The 20,504-nt window shown below is 31.8% G+C and overlaps 1 protein-coding gene across 1 annotated transcript in view; it reads right to left on the bottom strand.

The window, feature by feature from the left end:
• LOC127720380 (transient receptor potential cation channel subfamily M member 3-like) overlaps positions 1-20,504 on the bottom strand; it is a 43,785-nt gene that overhangs the window by 7,285 nt on the left and 15,996 nt on the right. The window contains exons 6-13 of the mRNA XM_052226962.1: positions 20,038-20,123; positions 17,670-17,718; positions 16,724-16,855; positions 15,510-15,755; positions 13,802-13,967; positions 8,564-8,723; positions 3,786-4,048; positions 3,336-3,426 (exon numbers count right to left, since the gene is read on the bottom strand). Coding sequence (XP_052082922.1) covers positions 3,336-3,426; positions 3,786-4,048; positions 8,564-8,723; positions 13,802-13,967; positions 15,510-15,755; positions 16,724-16,855; positions 17,670-17,718; positions 20,038-20,123 — 1,193 coding nt within the window. The remainder of the gene's footprint in view (positions 1-3,335; positions 3,427-3,785; positions 4,049-8,563; positions 8,724-13,801; positions 13,968-15,509; positions 15,756-16,723; positions 16,856-17,669; positions 17,719-20,037; positions 20,124-20,504) is intronic.

The following is a 20,504-nucleotide window of genomic DNA, read 5'->3' as shown; positions in this document are numbered from 1 at the left end:
TTGAATACCAAATGAGTTGAGAAATGTATATCCCATATGCAGGTGAAGTTGGTATTTTGCTACTAAGGTGGGGGAAATTGGTAATTTCAAAATTAGAATTGTCTCGTTTGTCATAGATTCTAGTACTGAGATGACCGCTTATTTCAAATTCGAGGTATAAGTCTAAAAATGAGGCAGAGGAAGCCGCGTCTGTTGTTTCTTTAATTTCAAGTTCTGGAGGATATATTGATGGAACCGAATCAGAAAAGTTTTGATTGATAATGGAAAGAACATCATCAATATATCTGAATGTGAAATTAAATGATCTGGCTTCTTTGATCTTCTGAAGGAACTCCGACTCATATGAAAATAAGAAGAGGTCGGTAAGGAGAGGTGCACAGTTCGTTCCCATAGGAATGCCGACAATTTATACCCTCTGACCCTTAAAGCGATTACATATCTCAATTGCTTCGTTGCGCTTGTGTGTATATTCTTCCAACTGTAATAGCAGGAGTGTGCTTCTTACAGAAAAACTGCTCCAACAGAGTTGTGTGAAAGAAAGATTTGTCTTTACCAGAATAGTCATCTAATCTGTATTTTGTCCTGAATGTAACCTTATTTCCGATTGTGATAGTTTGACCGAGCGTGGAATCGCATGTCGAGTTCCCTTTTCATAGCGGGAAACACCTGTCGACGCACCCGGTCTCGCTTCCTTTAGGTTGCACTTCTGTAAATATAGACAATGCAATTTCTCTTAGGAACTCCTTTGCGGCTAAAGCTGTGCCACTTTTAATATGAGTTTTCGTGAAAAATTATATCCTACAACGGAAAGTTGATATGCACTACTTTTTTATTCAAAGGTCAAAACATAGGGCTGTGCGGCATAATCTCAACATTTATATACCCCGAACTTCTAAGAGTTTTAACTTATGCTAACATTCTGTACAACCCCTACTTTCACTTCGATTCTCCCTCAAAATTCAATTTTCCCCGCTACCATGTGTTTTTATACTGGTAACATTCCCAAGTTATTTCTCTATGAGATGAAACATAGAGATCATATCTGGGAACGTAAACGTAAACACAACAAAATATCTATGAATATTATATATCTCCCCAAAAGAGGGGTTGCTTGTGAAACAGCTGTATTTACAAAGTGCAACCTATACTAACATTTATTTAAATAGAAAACTCTTGAAAAACACTTTTTCTCACAACAATACTTATTTATCAGATTTATAGCCTTAAAGAAATCACTGCATATACTCTAACTTTTCTTTTACAGTATATTTTACTACCCCACCCCTGTTTCGATTTTTGAAAACAAGACTTTAATTATTGTCAGCTTAACCTATGTGCATGTTTGCTGACATGAAAGGGCTAGAACCTGTTTGAAACTATTCTGATAACAAATTGAAAGCATTTACGAATACTATAAATGTAAAGTTTAGTAGTTAATCATTCGAACAGTCAAGATTATATAAAGTATCCAATCCTGCCTCTGCCTCCAGTTCACATCTTACTGTATGCCTATTTGTCAATAAAAAATCACAATTTCTGCCTCAAATGGTCAGTTTAGAAATCTTATTACAACAATATCATCTCTAACCATAAATCTAACATAATTTAGTTAACATATGATCTAGAAGTGTTAAACAAAGCCATATTTGCAAAAATTGTATGTATGAAGTTACCAATCTGATGTATGAATTCACTAAAAGTTTTAAAGAACTGACTGGTAACATCTGTCTTTTTCATAACCTCCAAGCACAGTTATTTTTTTCTATACAAAAGACTTTTAAAATAATAAAATCATAGCATTTACTGGTTAAATTATCTGTTGTATGACCCAGAGGGTAGTCATTTTTCTCTGTTTTTTTGCCACTGGGGCCTCAAATTTGCTAACTTTTCTGCTGTTTCTGTGAATATGGAACATTTAGTAAATATTTATGATAGACCATACTATTGATAGTTTTATTGAGGTATTTTTGTATTTCTAGTTTGTATTTGTTTTTTAGCCGCGGTCACAAAACAAGCAAATTCAGGTGTTACGGATTACTTATCGACAGGACAAAAACACCCCAACAACAATATTCATCAAGGATCTATAAGTTTCAATGACTGCGAAGAGTAAATATAAGTACTTCTTAACAATTTAAATTGCAAAATGCATATATTATGAATTTATTTTGCATTCAGGGCCTTAAGTAAACTATGCATACTGTAAACTGTTAATGTATGCTGAGTAATCATAATTAAGGCCCAGGATTTTCGCAATCTTCATGAAATATTTATAAAACTTTATATTTGAGTTAAGTTTATTAAAATCTCTGAGATAAACAAGATTTGGTGAAATTCTATATGGTTTTTTTTTCGACCAATATAGGTTGCACTTCTGTAAATATAGACAATGCAATTTCCCACAGGAACTCCCTTTGCGGCTAAATCTGTGCCACTTTTAATGAGGTTTCGTGAAAAATTATATCCTATAACGGAAAGTTGATATGGACTACTTTTTTATTCAAAGGTCAAAACATAGAGCTGTGTGGCATATTTTCAACATTTATATGCCCCGAACTTCTTAGAGTTTAAACTTATACTAAAAGTTTGTACAACCCCAACATTCACTTCGAGTCTCCCTCAGAATTCAATTTTCTCCGCTACCATGTGTTTTTATACTGGTAACATTCCCAAGTTATTTCTCTATGAGATGAAACATAGAGATCATATCTGGGAACCACAATGTTAACACAACAAAATATCTATGAATATTATATATCTCCCCAAAAGAAGCATGGCTTGTGAAACAGCTGTATTGTTAAAGTGCAACATTTAGAGTTAATACGACAATCTTACATTGTGCCTGTTAACATGAGTTGTCTTTAAATTTTATAAATGAAACCTAAACATCTTTAAAAGAAATTCTAAGGATACAAAAGGGACGCTTGAACTCATAGGTCGAAAATAAACTGAAAACCCCATTGCTAAACAGTAAAAGACAAACAAACATCAGTACACAAAACAACAGAGAAAACCAAAGACTGAGCAACTCAAACCCCTCCAAAATTTGGATTGATCTAAGATGCTTTGGAAGGTTAAGCAGAACCTGCTCCACATGTGGCACCCATCGTTTTGGTTATGTAAGTACAAACCTGGTCATATGTCTAATTCGGTAGGTCACATTAACCTACTGTTGGCTTTATATATGCCAACGTTAAAAACTGTTTTGATGTAAAAAAAAATCCCGATGAATTTGCATCCAGAAACATTTTTTTTCTTCAACAAAATAATACGAGTGATAACTAAAAAGATACATACTACTGTATACTAAATGATACATTTAACTATATATTTACCCTTCGTCTTCACATGCTCTATATATCCCTGTCATTTCTGCATCGTATGTCGTTTTTGGCTTGATATCATAATTGGTATCATAGAGAAACACTAAAATATTTTAATACATTGTATTTATTAGTAAAAATATGAAATGGATTATTTCGTCACACGAAATACTCCACAAACCATATTCAAACAAATATATAAAAATATAATGTTGTCGATACTGTAACATTTTTATGAATGAAGTGCAGATAAACTATCTATTACAAACAAAAACATAAAATATACTGATAAACATTTGAAATAACGGAAACAAGACGATTTGTTTTGAAAAGAATGTGGTGCAGTTTGAATCCATAAAAGTCTTTCCTGTATATAAGACTATTCCGCGTATATGATGACAAAATATAAGTAATAAATACAACAATAGTGGTTTTTTATTCAGATAAATATATTCAGCATACCTCTTACAAACACTGGGTGGTCGTTAATAAATGGTTTCTTATTGTCATGTTCGTTAGGCATTGAAGGCTCTCGTGTCTTCTCTATATATTTGTTACGCAGATATGAATAGCAAAACCACAGAATTGCTAGAATCGATCCCGGTAATGCAAGTAACTGAAGATGTATTGGAAAAACTGTTTTAATTCTATATTCCTCAAATAAATCAATTTGCATCTGTAGCCAGCTTAAATTCGCATTTTGTTGTACTTTTGTATATGTGTCACTGAAAAAGAAAGAATTTGAACTGATTAAATGTTGTATCCATATCAAATATATCCTTGTGCCAGTACAAACACGTATTATAATTATGAAAAAATTCTTTCAAGAGAGGCATGCGTTATATTTAATCATAGATTTATATTAATCGTTATATTTTATCCTTTTTGCTTTCAGGAATTAATTCTTGATCTGTTTTTTTTTTCGAATTCCAAAGAGTATAATGGTACCATGAGTTATCTAAATAGTGGAACATGGACAAAAACTCAAACAATGGCTATTAGATTAACAAACAAAAAAAAAACCAATAATAACGCGCACACATGTGGTATATTTTTTTATTGAACAGTGTGGTTTAAATGCACATTGTATTAATCATTTGCAAAATGTGTTGTACAGTTTATACTCCAGTTTTCTAATAAATGTGTCATTCATTGTACAAAGTTGTTTTCAAATCAAAAACCGCGAAACAAACTTTACAGGAAAAAGATTTTCCGAAGTTGTCAAATAACTATGACTAAACACAACACACTGGTATGTACTTACTGTAATTACCGGCAAAAGTTATAACATTTTCATATCAATCAACACACATATAGAGACTAGGTAAATTAAAAGTATTTTGCTATTGGTGCATTATTGACAGAAATACATCGATTATATTGTATCGATCGTTTATTTATTTATTTTTTTCAATGTATTTTCCGTCTGGCTGCAAGTATTATACACCGATTAAAAATGTGTTGTTCAACCAATTCATAGAGAGAGGTCCTTAGTACTAAATATAAGTGTTGATTGACTGATTGACAAAAGTGTACAATATGTCCTTTAATACCGCAAAATATTCAAATCATCACTTTTTGTAATATAAAATAATAAATGAATGAAAGACACTAATTATTTTTTTTTTTTTTTATCAAATTAAGGAGGAAACAAGTAAACAAATGGTCGTCATGCAATAAAGCCGTATAAGATATTTTATTAAAGCGGAAAGATCAAGTCAATTATTCGACATGGTAACACTTGTCGACAAAAAAACCCCAAAAAACAAACAATTGAAATGAAAAAGAAACCTAAATTTCAAACGGTAGTACCCAACTTAAGTTCGCATTTGGATGTAGTTTCGTATACGTGTCACTGAAAAGGTCAGAATTTGAATTGACGCATCATTTTAGTTGATATTGGTTTTTTTTCTCTCGCGTAAACGTTGTATCCATTTCAAATATGTCTGTTTGCCAATACAAACATTTATTGTAAATTTAAAAAAAAAAAAAAAAAAATCCGCCAATAGAAGCATGATTAACTTATATTTAATGTGAAAAGAGGATGCAATCATAAAACGTCCAGCAAGGCAATTTGATGACCAGATAGGTTTACTGGAAACGATTTAACTGGCATTTATTTAGTCTCTCGATTAAATCTACGCCATGATGATAGGAAGAGCAAACTAAGTATATAGACTGTTCTCTAATTTCTAAAAAGTTTATTTTGACTAGTTTGATACTGAATTTAACTCAGGATGAATGTTATCAGAAAAAAAAACCAGTTCATCATACAAGTGAACTTGAAAATATACTGCTCTGGTCACACAATACCATGTATATGCTTTTTTATGCAAGGTAAATTATGTTTTGCCCATACCTCATTTCTAGATGGACGGATTAATGAAACTTAAAAAGGTGTCAGACCACCAAATAAAAATTCCTATCTGTTCAACCAAATTTTGCAATTTTCACAGCTTTCTCAATATTTTACCTTAAGTTTAACTTCATAGAAACCAGGTATATCCTGAACTGTACATGTTTCGCCTTTTTACATGTCAATTTTTAACCTTTGTTTAAAGTCTTCTAAGGAAGAACTGGTTCTTTGAAGACAAGTACTACTAAAAATAACCCCTGGTATTCTGAAAATCTTACATTAGTATACTATTGAGCGCATTAATCCTCAATTTTCAATGCAAACTCATTGAGAATTAAATTTTGGCTCAAAATGGTCTAAATATCTTTCTCTTTCACCAAAAGTTTCATTTCTGCAAATTTGTTGGTTAGTTTAAGTCAACAATCACATCAAAAGCACTATTTTGTGTCAGAGTAAGGCTACTTTTACATACGTTCTAAATTGGAGGGAATGAATTGGTGGTCTGACACCTAAAGATACAAAAACGTTTATCAGAAGTCTTTTGTTTTGCTTTATTCTTAATCTTTTGTTAATTTGTAGTAAACAAAAAATTCTATTTGAGCATAATGCGACTTGTATTGCAAAATTCACAGCTCAATTTAAACTGACTGTAATGTATGACTTTAGTAAAAAATGACTGAAATTTAATCTCAGCCTACAGGAACATAAACTTTCAATATCAAGATCAAGTTTGGTTGATTTTTCCTTGTTTGTCCTACTGCTTTAAAGAATTTGCACAACTTTAACAATGATAAAATTGAGAATGGAAATGGGGAATATGTCAAAGAGACAACAACCCGACCAAAGAGCAGACAACAGCCAAAGGCCACCAATGGGTCTTCAACGCAGCGAGAAAATCCCGCACCCGGAGGTGGTCCTCAGCTGGCCCCTCAATAAAATTGTGTACTAGTTCAGTGAAAATGGACGTCACACTTAACTCCAAAACATATAAATGAACTAAAATTAAAAAAAACATACAAGACTAACAAAAGCAAGAGGCTCCTGACTTGGGACAGGCGCAAAAATGCGGCTGGGTTAAACATGTTTTGTGAGACCTCAACCCTCCCCCTATACCTCTAGCCAATGTAGATTAAAGAAACACATACTAGTAGCAATGAGTTCAGTAAAAAAATTAAAGGTATTGGAGTGTCAAATAATTTTGATCAATAAAATGCAGTTATGGTCATAAAACAGTTTTATTTACTATTAGTCAATAAAATTTTAGGTAGAAAACTTTCATTTGAGACAATTTATGGGATTGGGGTGAGTTTATGCAGTGTTTAAGTTATGCTATGCTATCTGCCATATACATGGAATGACGCAATGATATAACCGGTTAAAAATCAAATAATTTCATAAAATCTTCATAGAGACAATTTTGTTTTGTAGTAATCAACCTATATTTTAATGTTAAATATTACAATAACAACTAACTGCATTCATAACAATTTCAGACATTTTTTTATATGAATGCATATTGTAAGGGTGGGAAAAGCTAAAAATAGCACAAATTCAGGTTTAAGGCTCAAATTTTGCAAATGTGACTTTTTAACCAAAAAAAAGGTTAAAATGTGGCTACTTGCATTTCAAATGTTTAATTAAGACCAAAAAAAAAAAAAAAATCAATTGTTTTCTGAGTTTTTGGTTTCGACGCTTTTAGCTTAAAGGTGTCAAACCACAAATTCAAAACCTATCTGTTCAACTAAATTTTGCAATTTTCACAGCTTTCTTAATATTTTACCTTAAGTTTAACTTCATAGAAACCAGGTATATTCTGAATTGTACATAGTTCACCTTTCTACATGCCAATTTTCAACCCATGTTTAAAGTCTTCTTAGAAAGAACTGCCTTTTGGAAGACAAGTACTACTAAAAATAACTCCTGGTTTTCTGAAAATCTTAAATTAGTATACCACATTCTGTATGTATGTGCCTGTCCCAAGTAAGGAGCCTGTAATTTAGTGGTTGTCGTTTGTTGCTGTGTTACATATTTGTTTTTCGTTCACTTTTTTTTACATAAATTAGGCCGTTAGTTTTCTCGTTTGAATTGTTTTACATTTGTCATGTCGGGGCCTTTTATAGCTTACAATGCGGTATGGGCTTTGCTCATTGTTGAAGGCCGTACGGTGACCAATAGTTGTAAATTTCTGTGTCATTTGGTCTCTTGTGCAGAGTTGTCTCTTTGGCAATCACACCACATCTGTTTTTTTATATAGAGCGCATTAATGTTCAATTTTTAATGTAAACTCATAGACAATTACATTTTGGCTCAAAATGGTCTAAATATATTTCTCTTTCACCAAAATTTTCATTTCTGCAAATTTGTTGGGTATTTTAAGTAAACAATGACATCAAAAGCACTATTTTGTGTCAGAGTAGGGCTACTTTTACATACGTTCTAAATTGTAGGGAGTGAATTGGTGGTCTGACACCTAAAATGTGAATACCAAAAAACAACGAAAGAAGGCTTTACAAATCTTCTTTTAATACCATCTGACTCTTCTGATATGTAGCTTAAATAACAAGTAGATTAGTTGACATGATAACTCTGGAGACCAAAGAGAAAGTTTGAAATGAAAAAGGAAACATAAATCTCAAACGGCAGTACCATTTAAAACAAATGACAATCGATCATGTTTATCGTGTGTCCCTTCAAATTTTGAGTTTAAAGCGTCCCATTGCTTATTTAATGTAGAAATAGTGAAAATTATATATTTATACAGATATGTAGTTCCTTTCGTCCTGTCAGTTTCCCTTTAGATTTATTACAATCGAATTTGATTAACATTGTTTTTAGCTGATTTGATATTCTAATGAATTGAAAATCTTATCACATTTTTTTTTACCTGTACATAGCTATAAGTAAATTTAGCAGTAATACCACTGCTAGCAGCCCATAGAACGCCTTTAAGTAAGGTGTAACGTATACACCAAGGTCTGAAGGACAACGTTGTATAACACCCCTTTCGTAAAGTGTTTTATTGTTTGTACATTCCAGGTCAGTCGCTGAAATATATGAACATGAAATAAGAATATAACAAATAAGAATAAGTGTATAAATAAAAGTTCATTCAGAATAAAAAAAAAAAAAAAAAAAAAAGAAAAAACAGATATGGTGAGAAAACTGCTGATGTGAAAATGACACGGATCTCTTCCAGAAATCAAAGAAACGTAAAATAAAAAATTAAGGTATCGGGATTGATTTCAATAGTTAACAAAACTCATACCGTATAGTCGCTTATAAAATGGCCAGCTATGACAAAATATGTAACAATTCGTATAGAAAAACGACCCTTCTGATTTTTCTTTAAAAAAATATGGCAAAACGAAACAACGAGGAGTAAGATAGGACCATATACAAAAAAGGTAGTAAAATTTCGATACACAATGTAGCTACAACGGCATGCTTAATTTTGTCTTTTCGTTGTTTTTTAAATACTGTGCAAAAGATCTACATGCAACTGGTTATACTAAAACATACTAATTATGGAACTCTATTCAAACCGAAAATAAATAAAAAAAGCTGAAATCTTAGTATCAAAAATCAAATCCATTTGAAAAAAAAGACCAATATGGAGTACGAAAAAAAAGCAACAGTAGTATACCGCTGTTCAATAGTCATAAATCGATTAAGCAAAAACAAATCCGATTCACAAACCAAAATCGAGGGAAGCACGTCAACTATAACAGGAGAACAAGGGAACAACAGAAACACCGATCTGCTACTAAAACAAACGCCAACATACATTGAAACGGACTATTTGATAACAGCTGCCATACTCCTGACTTGCTACAGAACATTTTAAGAAAAACATGATGGGTTGAACCTGGTTTTATGGCTAGCCGAACCTCCCGCTTACTAGTATATGGCAGTGTTAGAATTGCCGCTAAAATGACATTACGCGACAGGAGTACAGTAGAAATAAACGAAAGAACACCTAGGACAGAGAAATACATACATAAATGATATACTAGTACATTAAAACATGTAAACCACAGAATAATATCGGACACCTTCCATACACAGCTCACCACAATAGAATTATGAACTGTGCGTCACACGAAAGTATCAATGCCAAAAAAAGTAGCGTCACATGTACATTTCTAAAAATAGAATATGAAATTGGGATTAAGTTTGTAATGGTGTTATTTTATGTATTTTCTAACCATTACAAGAATATTAATATAGAATTACGTTAGAAACGGTGTAATTATTTGTACTAATTAGCCATGTCGGTTTTTCTTCTAAATGAAAACTGTGACATGTGTTTTTAAATATATCTTCCGGATATTTAGTTTCTTTTATCGAAATTATTTAAAGTGTAAAATATACTTGTGTTACCATTAGCATGCAGGTTCTATGTTCTTGTTGCTTGTAAAACTTCATAAAATCGTGAGGTCGTCAATTAACATATTTTTATCGAAACAAAACAATAATAACATCCGTTCAGCCTTGAGTAGATTTTCTAAGCAAAATGTAGTTTCAAGATTAAGACGTTTCTTTACTCACCAAAGATTTTAATCCTGGTATCAATGATAAGATCACCATAAGTATTCATTATTGTAAAGCAGTACATATGTAGTTTGTATTTATGGTATAAATAACTTGCAAGCATAATGTTTAAAGTCGCTAAATAAGAAATAATAAAGATACACATACAATGTACAAGAATTTTCAAACATAAGAGTCATAAATATATGTCAATCTGTTTAAGATATTGCAACACTCCATTTTAGTTGCTGTTCTGGTGATTTTGACAGCACCCTATGCAAGATCAGCCTTCATATTTGTGAAGGTGTGTAGTAATCCGACAAAACCAGAGTCTTTAAAAGAGAAAAAAGTAGAATGGAGCGTTTTCAAGAAAGCTTGAACAAAGCATCTGTTTTTTAATCAGATTGAAATATGTGACCATAAATATCATACGTGCATCCGCTCACAGTTTCATAGTTCCATTTTCAGTGAACCACCAAATCTGGCTCAAAACACTAATATGCACTACAAAAGTCTAAAAGTCTGAAAAGACCAGTTTTTGTCTTAATTTGCATGAACTTTTACTCGACATTCTCCAAAAGTATGACTTGTGTCTTAATTTTTCTTGACAAATTATCATTTATATTAAATTTGTATGAAATTTACTCGACATATTCTCGACATTCTGAATATGGTCTTAAAATTTCTTGACAAATTCTTGACATTTGAATGCTGTCTTGAAATTTCTCGACATATTCTCAACATTCTTATTTTTTCTCAGTATGGCTTGACATATTCTGAACATTTTGAATCGTGTCTTAAATTTACTTGACAGTTCTGAGTTTTACAAATCATGACCAATATTCATGATATAACTTTAATCTTTATTTCTCTTTATATGATATACTGTTGTTTCAAGTTACACTTCTTTACAACAAAAAATAAAAGTTGGGCATGTAAAATAATTAAAAATTTGGGTATATAAATATTTTTACAAATGCAAATATGGCTATGAAATCTAAAGTATAAAATAATTCAAATGTGGTTGTGTTGATATAAAACAATTTCAATGTGGGTTTTTAAATAATTACAAATTTTGATTCCTAAATCTTATAAATTAAATGATTCAAACCAATCATACTGTAGACATATTTCATTCTACATTCATAATATTCAATGTTGATATGGTAAATAATTATTATACCAAAATGTGGTTTATATAAATAGCAAATTATGATGATATACAAATTATTCATTTAACAGAAGAAAAATTTGTGTAATGTCATCTGTTGGAATATATTAAGTATTACACATGGACAGGATGTTCCCCATAAAATTAAGGTATTCCACACCCCAGAGTACACGCAACTGTCAAATAGAAGTTATTGCTTTACCTGTAATCAGCCATACAACTTATCAGTTGACCGACCATGCCACTACAAAAGTTTGTTGATAGATGAAAATGAAAATCATCATTTTGATGACAAAAAATTGAATTGAAATGGATTTTCTTCATCAAAATTATGAAGTTAATTATTTTAACATAAAAACAAATTGAATAATTCCCAAAGATTAAAAGAAAATTATTATCTACTCCAGGAATAATAAAAAAAATGTATTTATAATGGGTCCCATCAATGATTTCTATAGAAATGGTTCTCAAACAGACATGCATAATATAGATCTAAACATTTTTTTCTTTTCAGGAAGGAGTTTTTTTTATTATTTATTTATATTTATTTTTGATAAAAAATTATAATAAAATTCAACACTCAAATTTGAATAAAAAATGTTTTTGGGTTGTTCTAAAAAATGAATAAAATTTTTGAATCAAGATGGGAACAAATTCTTTGACCTAAACGAAAGCCCCCCCCCCCCCCCCCTCTTTTTTTAGCTACACAAACCCAAAAGATGAATTGTGGGGTCCAAAAGAGATACAAGACACCTATTTTAGTAAAGCAAATTTGACTGGCAGTTTTGCGAACGGCAAAAATCTAAATGCTGTTTGTCAATACCTTCTACTTATTTTCCAAGTGAAAACAATTACTTAAATGTTTAATAAAAATAAATCAAAATAAAACTACATGGGGGATTATTCAGGGTATTACAACTTAGTTGCACCAAAAGGGTATCTTACTATATATACCAAATTAATCCTTGATTCTTCAAAGTTTAGTTTAGCCATAATAAAAAGGAGTATATAACAGCAATAGAATGTCATAAACAGTGCAGAATAAGTCTGTTCACATTTCTGGCGAAATTTATACTGTTGAGATAGTGTCAAGACATATTTAAGACTGTCAAGAATGTGTCGAGACATATTCAGACATTATTTAGAATGTCAAGAATATGTCGAGACATATTCAGACATTATTAAGAATGTCAAGAATATGTCAAGACAGATCGAGACAAATTTAAGACAGTCAAGAATTGGTCGAGACTAATCCAGACTCTTATCAGATGATACAGGAAGTGTCGAGAAATTTTAAGACAATGTTCATACTGTCAAGACACTTGTCAAGAAAAATCAAGAACCTTATTAGACAAATTCATACTATGTCAAGAATTTTTAAAAATGATTCAGACAAATTAAGAATGTCGAGTAAAAATTCATGCAAATTCAGACAAAAACTGGTCTTTTCAGACTTTTTGAATTTTGTAGTGATGAAAGGTGATTTTAAAAGGTACAAATCCAGTTCGTGATAGGGGAACGGACGGACGCACGCAAACACAGATATAATATCCCCTAATATTATATGCGGTGAATAAAACTAAGTAATTGAATACTTCTTTAAAAAAAACTGCAATGAATTATTCCATACAGGTTCATTTTTCAGACGTATTTGATTATGTCAGACGTCGATTATTCTAGAGAACAATTTGCGAGCTATAACATTAAAGGACACATAGTGACGTCCTAGAACCCAGAGTATTAAAGTATCGAAATTAAAGACAAGAAGTAAAGAAATCACAGATCAGGTAATGTGTAGTACATTTTGTGTTGTCATGACTATTGTGAGATGTGAGATGCGTTTTCATAAATTGCAATTGAGGAAATTTTCATTACTTTCCGATAAATGCGTCAGTACTCTGGATTTCTGCCCCAATCAAAATTACTTAAAAATAATTCATAGAAATATGCTTTTTTATAAAATGTTGTTTTTGTATACCTTTTACCCTCCGGTATTTACGAATCTTCATTTCAAAAACAAATTCAAAATTAAGAAAATCTGCCTCTATCATGTCTATTGGTTGTGTGTCATACTAGATTTTTAATTTTAGAGTAGATTTAAAAACTTTCTTTGAGAGGTCATTATTATAAATTGGTCAAAAGTTATATAAAAAAATGATCGGTGCATTTAATTTTTAAGTAATTTGATTAGTTATTTCCATGTCGTCAAGAAGATAAAATCTAAAAAACATGCATGTACTGTAGAATGACAAGGAATTCTGGTTATCATATCATTTTCGTGGGTACCAGTTTTCGTTGCTTGAAAAAAAAACCGATTCTTTAATTACAATGCCTTATTTTACGGTTATTAATTTAGATTGTCGGTTACAATTATTTTTGTGAAAAGTAGAATTATCATGTAAACTTTAATTCAATTCTCACCATCAATATTCAGGTCTCCAAATAACATCCAATAACCATTTCTGAGAATTTTTTCCATTTGTTTCCAGCTGAACTCGGAGTTCGGATATAAAAGTGCATAAAATGAAACGCTGTACCACAACATAATAATTGTAATAATTATCATGAAGGCAGAAGTATCTTTTATCTGAAAATTGAAACAGTGCAATAAAAAACTGAAATGCATATACTCTTCCTATTATTTCGTGGTCCGGAAGTATGAAGACTAAAACACCTTGCATATGTATCGGATTTCCCGTATTTCAATATTGCATCACATAGAGTTGTTCTGTGTTGAGTGAGTATCAACGATATGTTAGACAATAGCTCACTAGAAAAACATTGTTGATCTGACACGGTAATAGTGATCAGAACAACACTTTAAAGACCATCCAAACATTTATCACGTCACTTTTAATCTTCAAGCCAATTTACAGACTTATCCACTGCAGTAAATTCAGTACATTTCAGACAATGTACTTGCAGTCAATAAAAATGTGTTCAGTGTATATTCAGATTGATCAGGAGAACAAACAATAAATAGACAAAACAAATGTTCGTTAAATTGATAATCAATGTCCTTTAATAGGATCGGATATCCTTTATAAAAGATTATATCAACCAACGATATGACTACATATAAGTCAAAAGAATTTTGCTGTCCACTTGTTCTCGTTTTCTGTATTTTTTGTCCCCCACACGATGCGTTGCTTATGACTTAATAATGCCGGGCGTCCGCCCGATCTTATTAGCGCTCTCACGTGAACAATTCTTGCCAAATGTTTATGAAACTTATATTAGACAAGTTCGAAAATCAGTTGATCAACTACTTTTAAAAGAGGAATACCCTTGTAAATATCCTAAACTGTATGCAAAATTGCATAGTAAGTGCTCTCACGTGTACTTGTGTCTTTTTTAATGTTCGTCAAACTTTTTCAAAGGTTCAAAATAGCAATGTCTCGTATAAGATCGAAAATCAGAGGCGATCAACAATTTAAAAACACATTATGGCATATAATATTAATTGAAATGCAAAATTACATGTCCCCTTTTTCCCGAACGTGACCCAACGAAGAAGACGTATCACGGCTTAATACTTCCATGAGCAACACGATGGGTGCCATATGTGAAACAGGATTTTCTTAACCTCCCGGAGCATCTGAGATAACCATTAGTTTTTTGTGGGGTTCTTGTGACTCATTCTTTAGTTATCTATGTTGTATTTTGTGTAATGTTGTTTGTCGGTTTGTCTTTTTCTTTTTTAGCCATGGCGTTGTAAGTTTATTTTCGACTTATGAATTTGAATGTCCTTTTGGTATTGTTCGGCTCTCTTTCGTTAGCGGTCTCACGGGTACAATTCAAACCAGATTGTAATCATACTTATATCAAAGTTCGAAAATCTGTGCCAATCAACTAAAAAGAGTTATGTGACAAAAGAGTAATAATTATATGGAAAATTGCATTGTAAGCACTCTTGCGTGTGCAATTAGTTTCACATTTTAACCAATCTCATATCTTAGGTTTAGAAACGCAATCTATCTTCCAAGTTTTAAATCAGTGCCTATTTTCAAAAGTGTAATGCCCTTGAACATATTTATTATTTGATGAAATGCATTATAACAAATTGAAACAAATATTGCTCTCTGATCTAGGGTTGATTTGATGTAGTGTGTAGTGAAATATTACATACCATTTTCCGATTGATGACTAACTTTCGTCCTAGAAACTCTGTCATACAGGTCAAATGTAGTAGTCGTGTGCATAGGGCTGTAAATGTTACAACTAAAAACAATTTTGACGTAATCTGAAAACCGGATCCTTCGCCGGTTTTCAGTAGCATCCCTGTCGTAAATAGTGTAATCATTAACCAATCTAAAAGGTTCCACCAATCAATAGAATAGCTTTTCCATTTACCTCTGATAACAGCAACAATGATCTGAAGCAAAATAGTTATGAGTCTTATTGGAAAGCTATAAAATGTACTATTGGGTTATTACCCATCAAAGTTATAAAACTTTTAAGATACATGTTAATTTCATCGGCTTCGTTAAGAAAGATATAACATGTTATATGTATAACATATACATTGAGGAAACAATGTTTCACCGCTATTCAAATATCGTAATTTGATTAAAAAGGGACAAGCCAGTGTACGAAGCAAATACTGAGGCAATCGTTTGAACTCCTGAAGGCGCGGTAACGGGTTAGTCAACAATGCTAGCGTCCTCTGGTGTGCATGAATCATTCGCCATGATCCCTCAATGACAATCAAAATGTTAAAATTGGGAACAGAACACAATTAGTAAAATTACAGACCAGCCGATTATACTCAGTCGGGTATTCGAAGATCTGAGACCGTGAAGACACGTCTACTGTGATTAAGACAACAACACATGGAATCGGTAAGCCAATTTGTGATGGTAAAATAAGTCCAAATTAAGAAGTTCAGAAAGTAATTGTCGTTGAATATTTATGTTTATTTGGTTGTTGTTTGTGAAATATCTTTGAATACTTGCTGAGAAATGCTATATATTCCCTGGATACAAATTTTCATCGATTTTGCTGACATATTGAGGCTATAATTTTTTACTACTCAAGAAATTAAAATCCGATGGATACATTTTTTTTTTGCCTTGCATACAGACTTTGACAGAACCACTCCATCAAATATCAACAACAAAACATCCCTTAAGCAACGGAAGTGTTACCCACGAAAATAAATGAATCGACAGTAATATTTATTTATCAAATCTGGTTCAAATAAATTTACATTTTGTACGGGTGATAGTCAATAATAAGTTTCTTGTAAATCAATATCTTTATTTCAAATAAAGGGTTAATTAAATATATGAATATGAGATTTTTCCGATTTACAACAGAATATAATAGTCCAACATGTTTCACCTGATTGGTTTCATCCACAAAAAAGCTTGCCATCCACAACATGATGAAATAGTCAGTGTAGGTGATACCATCAACTCTGTAGTCAAATAGCAACATGTTTCCGTATGCAATAAGGAGAGTTAAGAATCCAAGCTGTTGCATTAATAAAAACAACAGTTAAATTGACAAAATACATATTTAGTGTATAGACAATGTTTTAATTATCTTACGCGTATTACGTATCTACAAATGTAGCTTCTGAAGGTATTTGATACAACAATACACTTCTTTTCAATTTATGAGTTATGCCCATATGTTTCAGATAAGGTACCATTGTGATTTATTTTTAAAACATTTTTGTAATAATAATTATCCTGAAGCTTCAATGTGGTTTGATTGGTTATAACAATATAATTTAATTTTGGATGTAACGCGTCTTCTGATTGGCTGACGTTGTTTTGTTTATCAGCTCATAGACATAATTTTGTCATGTGACCGTGACGTCATCAACGTTTTTTCATGGTTTACTCCGGTTTAAAATGGAATTTAGAATTAAATTATAAGAAATGACTGTAATATTTTTTCTGTCTATTCGAAATAACATAAAAAAATGTGGTGCACACGTTAAAATAACCCGCTACGCAGGTTATTCAGTGTGCACCACATTTTTGATGTTATTTCTTCATAGACAGAAAAAATATTACAGTCATTCCTTAAAGAACTATTTAAAGGTTATACGCTGGTGTCTTGTTAGTTTATTGTTGATTTTAGTAGACATATATGTATAGCACTTGTGATTGCCTATTACTACCGTTGCATTTCACCTGTAGTTAGTGTTTGTCGTAACCACATAAACACATGGTGTAGTTTCATTACAATAATTGATTTGTTCAATTCACATTTACATTATTAGGGTTACACGTTTTAGTTGAAAATAATAGAAGATGTCAAACATAAAATAGCTTACCATATGTATATATACTTTCATGTAATGCAACTCATACTTCTTGTAAAACCTGAAATTTTTAAAGACTTTTGTTCTTCAAAACGACAATTTAAAAATGTAATGAAATAAACTACATGACTCTTGTTGTTTTGATAACTTCAATTTTTTTATACAGGTATAGTAGGTTTAATCTCAAAAAGATACAAACGCACTGTCAATTAAATTTAAATGGAAATCAATGGAAAAGCAGAGATAGTATGTAACTATTATTAGCAGAAAGACTTAAACAATATTGCCAACAAAATATAACCACCCAAACAAACTTAAAGACAATGACTCTAGTTTAAGATTCGAACTCAACCAACACCAACTTGAAAACGTAGATAAACACTGACCGTATAGATTTAAAGAAAAAAAAACTGTTTTATAATCACTTAGCAACTAAACACAAACTGTTTATTTATATCTACATATTAACATACATTATCCGACGTAGATTTTGTTGCCACGGCTGCATAAATACAACCCCGTCAACAGAACACACAGTATATATGAATACAATAACCTAATTATAGTCGTGAATATTGATTGAAATTAATAGCTACACCGGGAGTACATCATACGCCTGTCCTATTTACATTGCAATCGTTGCACGAATAACATGTACAATTGTGTTGAGGGCAGATAATCGTAAGTCATGTGATGTCACTACAGTAAACGAAAAATCATGATGATATTCTTAATCATATATCTATACTATTGTTTTGAATACGCTTAATGGTCCTATAAATCTGGAAAAGAAATCATATATTTTCAAATAGCATACCTTTACTTATTCTTTTAACAATGATAAGTTTGTTCTAGTTTGATCAAGGCATACCATATTTGTACTTGTTTTATTAACATAGAATCCGAGATGGTGTTTAATGTCTCTTAGTCATATATGCAAATGGTTATAAAAAATTCAAACTATCAGCCCTTTTTAGTTTCAAGTTTAAAATATCATAGTTGTCTCGCGCAGCAGCGATTTCAAAACTTGTAAGCCCAGAATACCGATCCTGCGCGTAAACAAGTACTATGAGAAATTAACGGTGTACGATATTAGGAAAAACCTTTGTAGTAAGAGACAAGTTGTGTCAAATTTGAACTTAGGATCAGTATGACACTTTTTATGTTCTTCCAACATTGATTAGATCTTTTTAATTTGAAACCAGTTCTCTTTGGGTATATACATTGACACTTGCTTCCTTTTACTTTTTAAAAAGAGAAAATCATAATTATGGAGACTCTGATATATACTAGTATATGATTGCAATTATGACAAAAATTATTTACAGGTGATGTATTTTTAAATCAAGTTCCTCTTTTATTTAATTTCAAGCATGTTCAATATAATTGGTTTAATTCATTGAAAAAGGAATAAAAGGTCGGAAAAATGAACTTAAATGACTAAACGCTTTCGTAAAGAAAGAAATTTGTGTTTGCCTGCAGCAAGTCACTACGAAATAGTCACAAAGTCATTGTGGCATCCAAATATATAAAGGGTCTTACAAACACAAAAAAAATATAGCAACCAAAAGTAGAGCAAGTTTACGACAAAAGAGATGATTTCAGCTTCCCAATTGTTAACTTTCCATTTCTATGTAGCAACATTCCAGCAGCGCCTGCATACGGAGTATATATCTCCCAATTGATACGATATTCCCGGGCTTGTGTTTCCTATCATGATTTCCTTGATAGAGGATTGCTGCTCACAAGGAAGCTATTAAGCCAAGAGTTCTAAATGGTGAAGTTGAAATCATCCCTTCGTAAATTTTACGGACGCCATCACGAGTTGGTTGACCGTTATGGAATAACCGTTTCACAAATGATATCGGATATGTTCCTTATGTCGTAACTACAATACCCTTCCCTTTTCACGAATGTGACTTAACGAATTAGACTATTTACCGGATTTGTAATTACATAAGCAACACGACGGGTGCCACATGTGGAGCAGGATCTGCTTACTCTTCCGGAGCACCTGAGATCACCCCCAGTTTTTGGTGGGGTTCGTGTTGCTTAGTCTTTAGTTTTCTATGTTGTGTCATCTGTACTATTATTTGTCTGTTTGTCTTTTTATTTTTGGCCATGGCGTTGTCACTTTCGATCTATGAGTTTGACTGTCCCTCTGGTATCTTTCGTCCCCCTTTTTTGATCCCAAGCTGTGACAACCGATTTTGTGAAATAAATCTTAAGGAGTTGAATACAACAATAATGATAAGATTTAATATATTGTACATGTTAAACAAATATCTACTTTTAGACAATACATTTTGGTAGTGACGTAACAGTACACTCTTTATTATGTATTAAGTTAAATAAGTATGAAAACAACCAAATGTCTTACCAGCGTAACGGTCGTGCCTCCATGTTAATCATTAAAAGAGGCAACGCAATCATGTGGACTGCCGCTAGTACTATAATGCATAAAGTCTAAAAAAAGAATATGAAAGACATATTAAATGAAATAACATGAAATGTACTGATGAATATCCAGTAAATGTTCAGGCATCGTCATTGTTGTTTATAAATGAACAGAATTAAAAGAGAGGCGAAGGATTACAAACATGCCGAACGGACATTCAAACTCATAAGTCGAAAATAAACTGACAACGCCATAGCTAAAACAAGAACATGAAATTCTTTTAAGCTACACACATTGATAATTATGTTGCTAGCTTTTAATTGCTTACAATTGCCGAGTTCATTGTATAAGTTTCATGAGTTTTTACAACCAATTGATCGATGCCTTTGCTTTTGAACGTATCGTCCCCGATGGTATCATGAGCTTAGTAGTCAGTCATGAATTATTCC

This window comes from Mytilus californianus, unplaced genomic scaffold (assembly GCF_021869535.1).
Source record: "Mytilus californianus isolate M0D057914Y unplaced genomic scaffold, xbMytCali1.0.p SCAF_11, whole genome shotgun sequence".
Lineage (NCBI taxonomy): Eukaryota > Metazoa > Mollusca > Bivalvia > Mytilida > Mytilidae > Mytilus > Mytilus californianus.
Note: the sequence above shows the minus strand (reverse complement) of the source record. Positions and strands in the feature narration are given on the sequence as shown.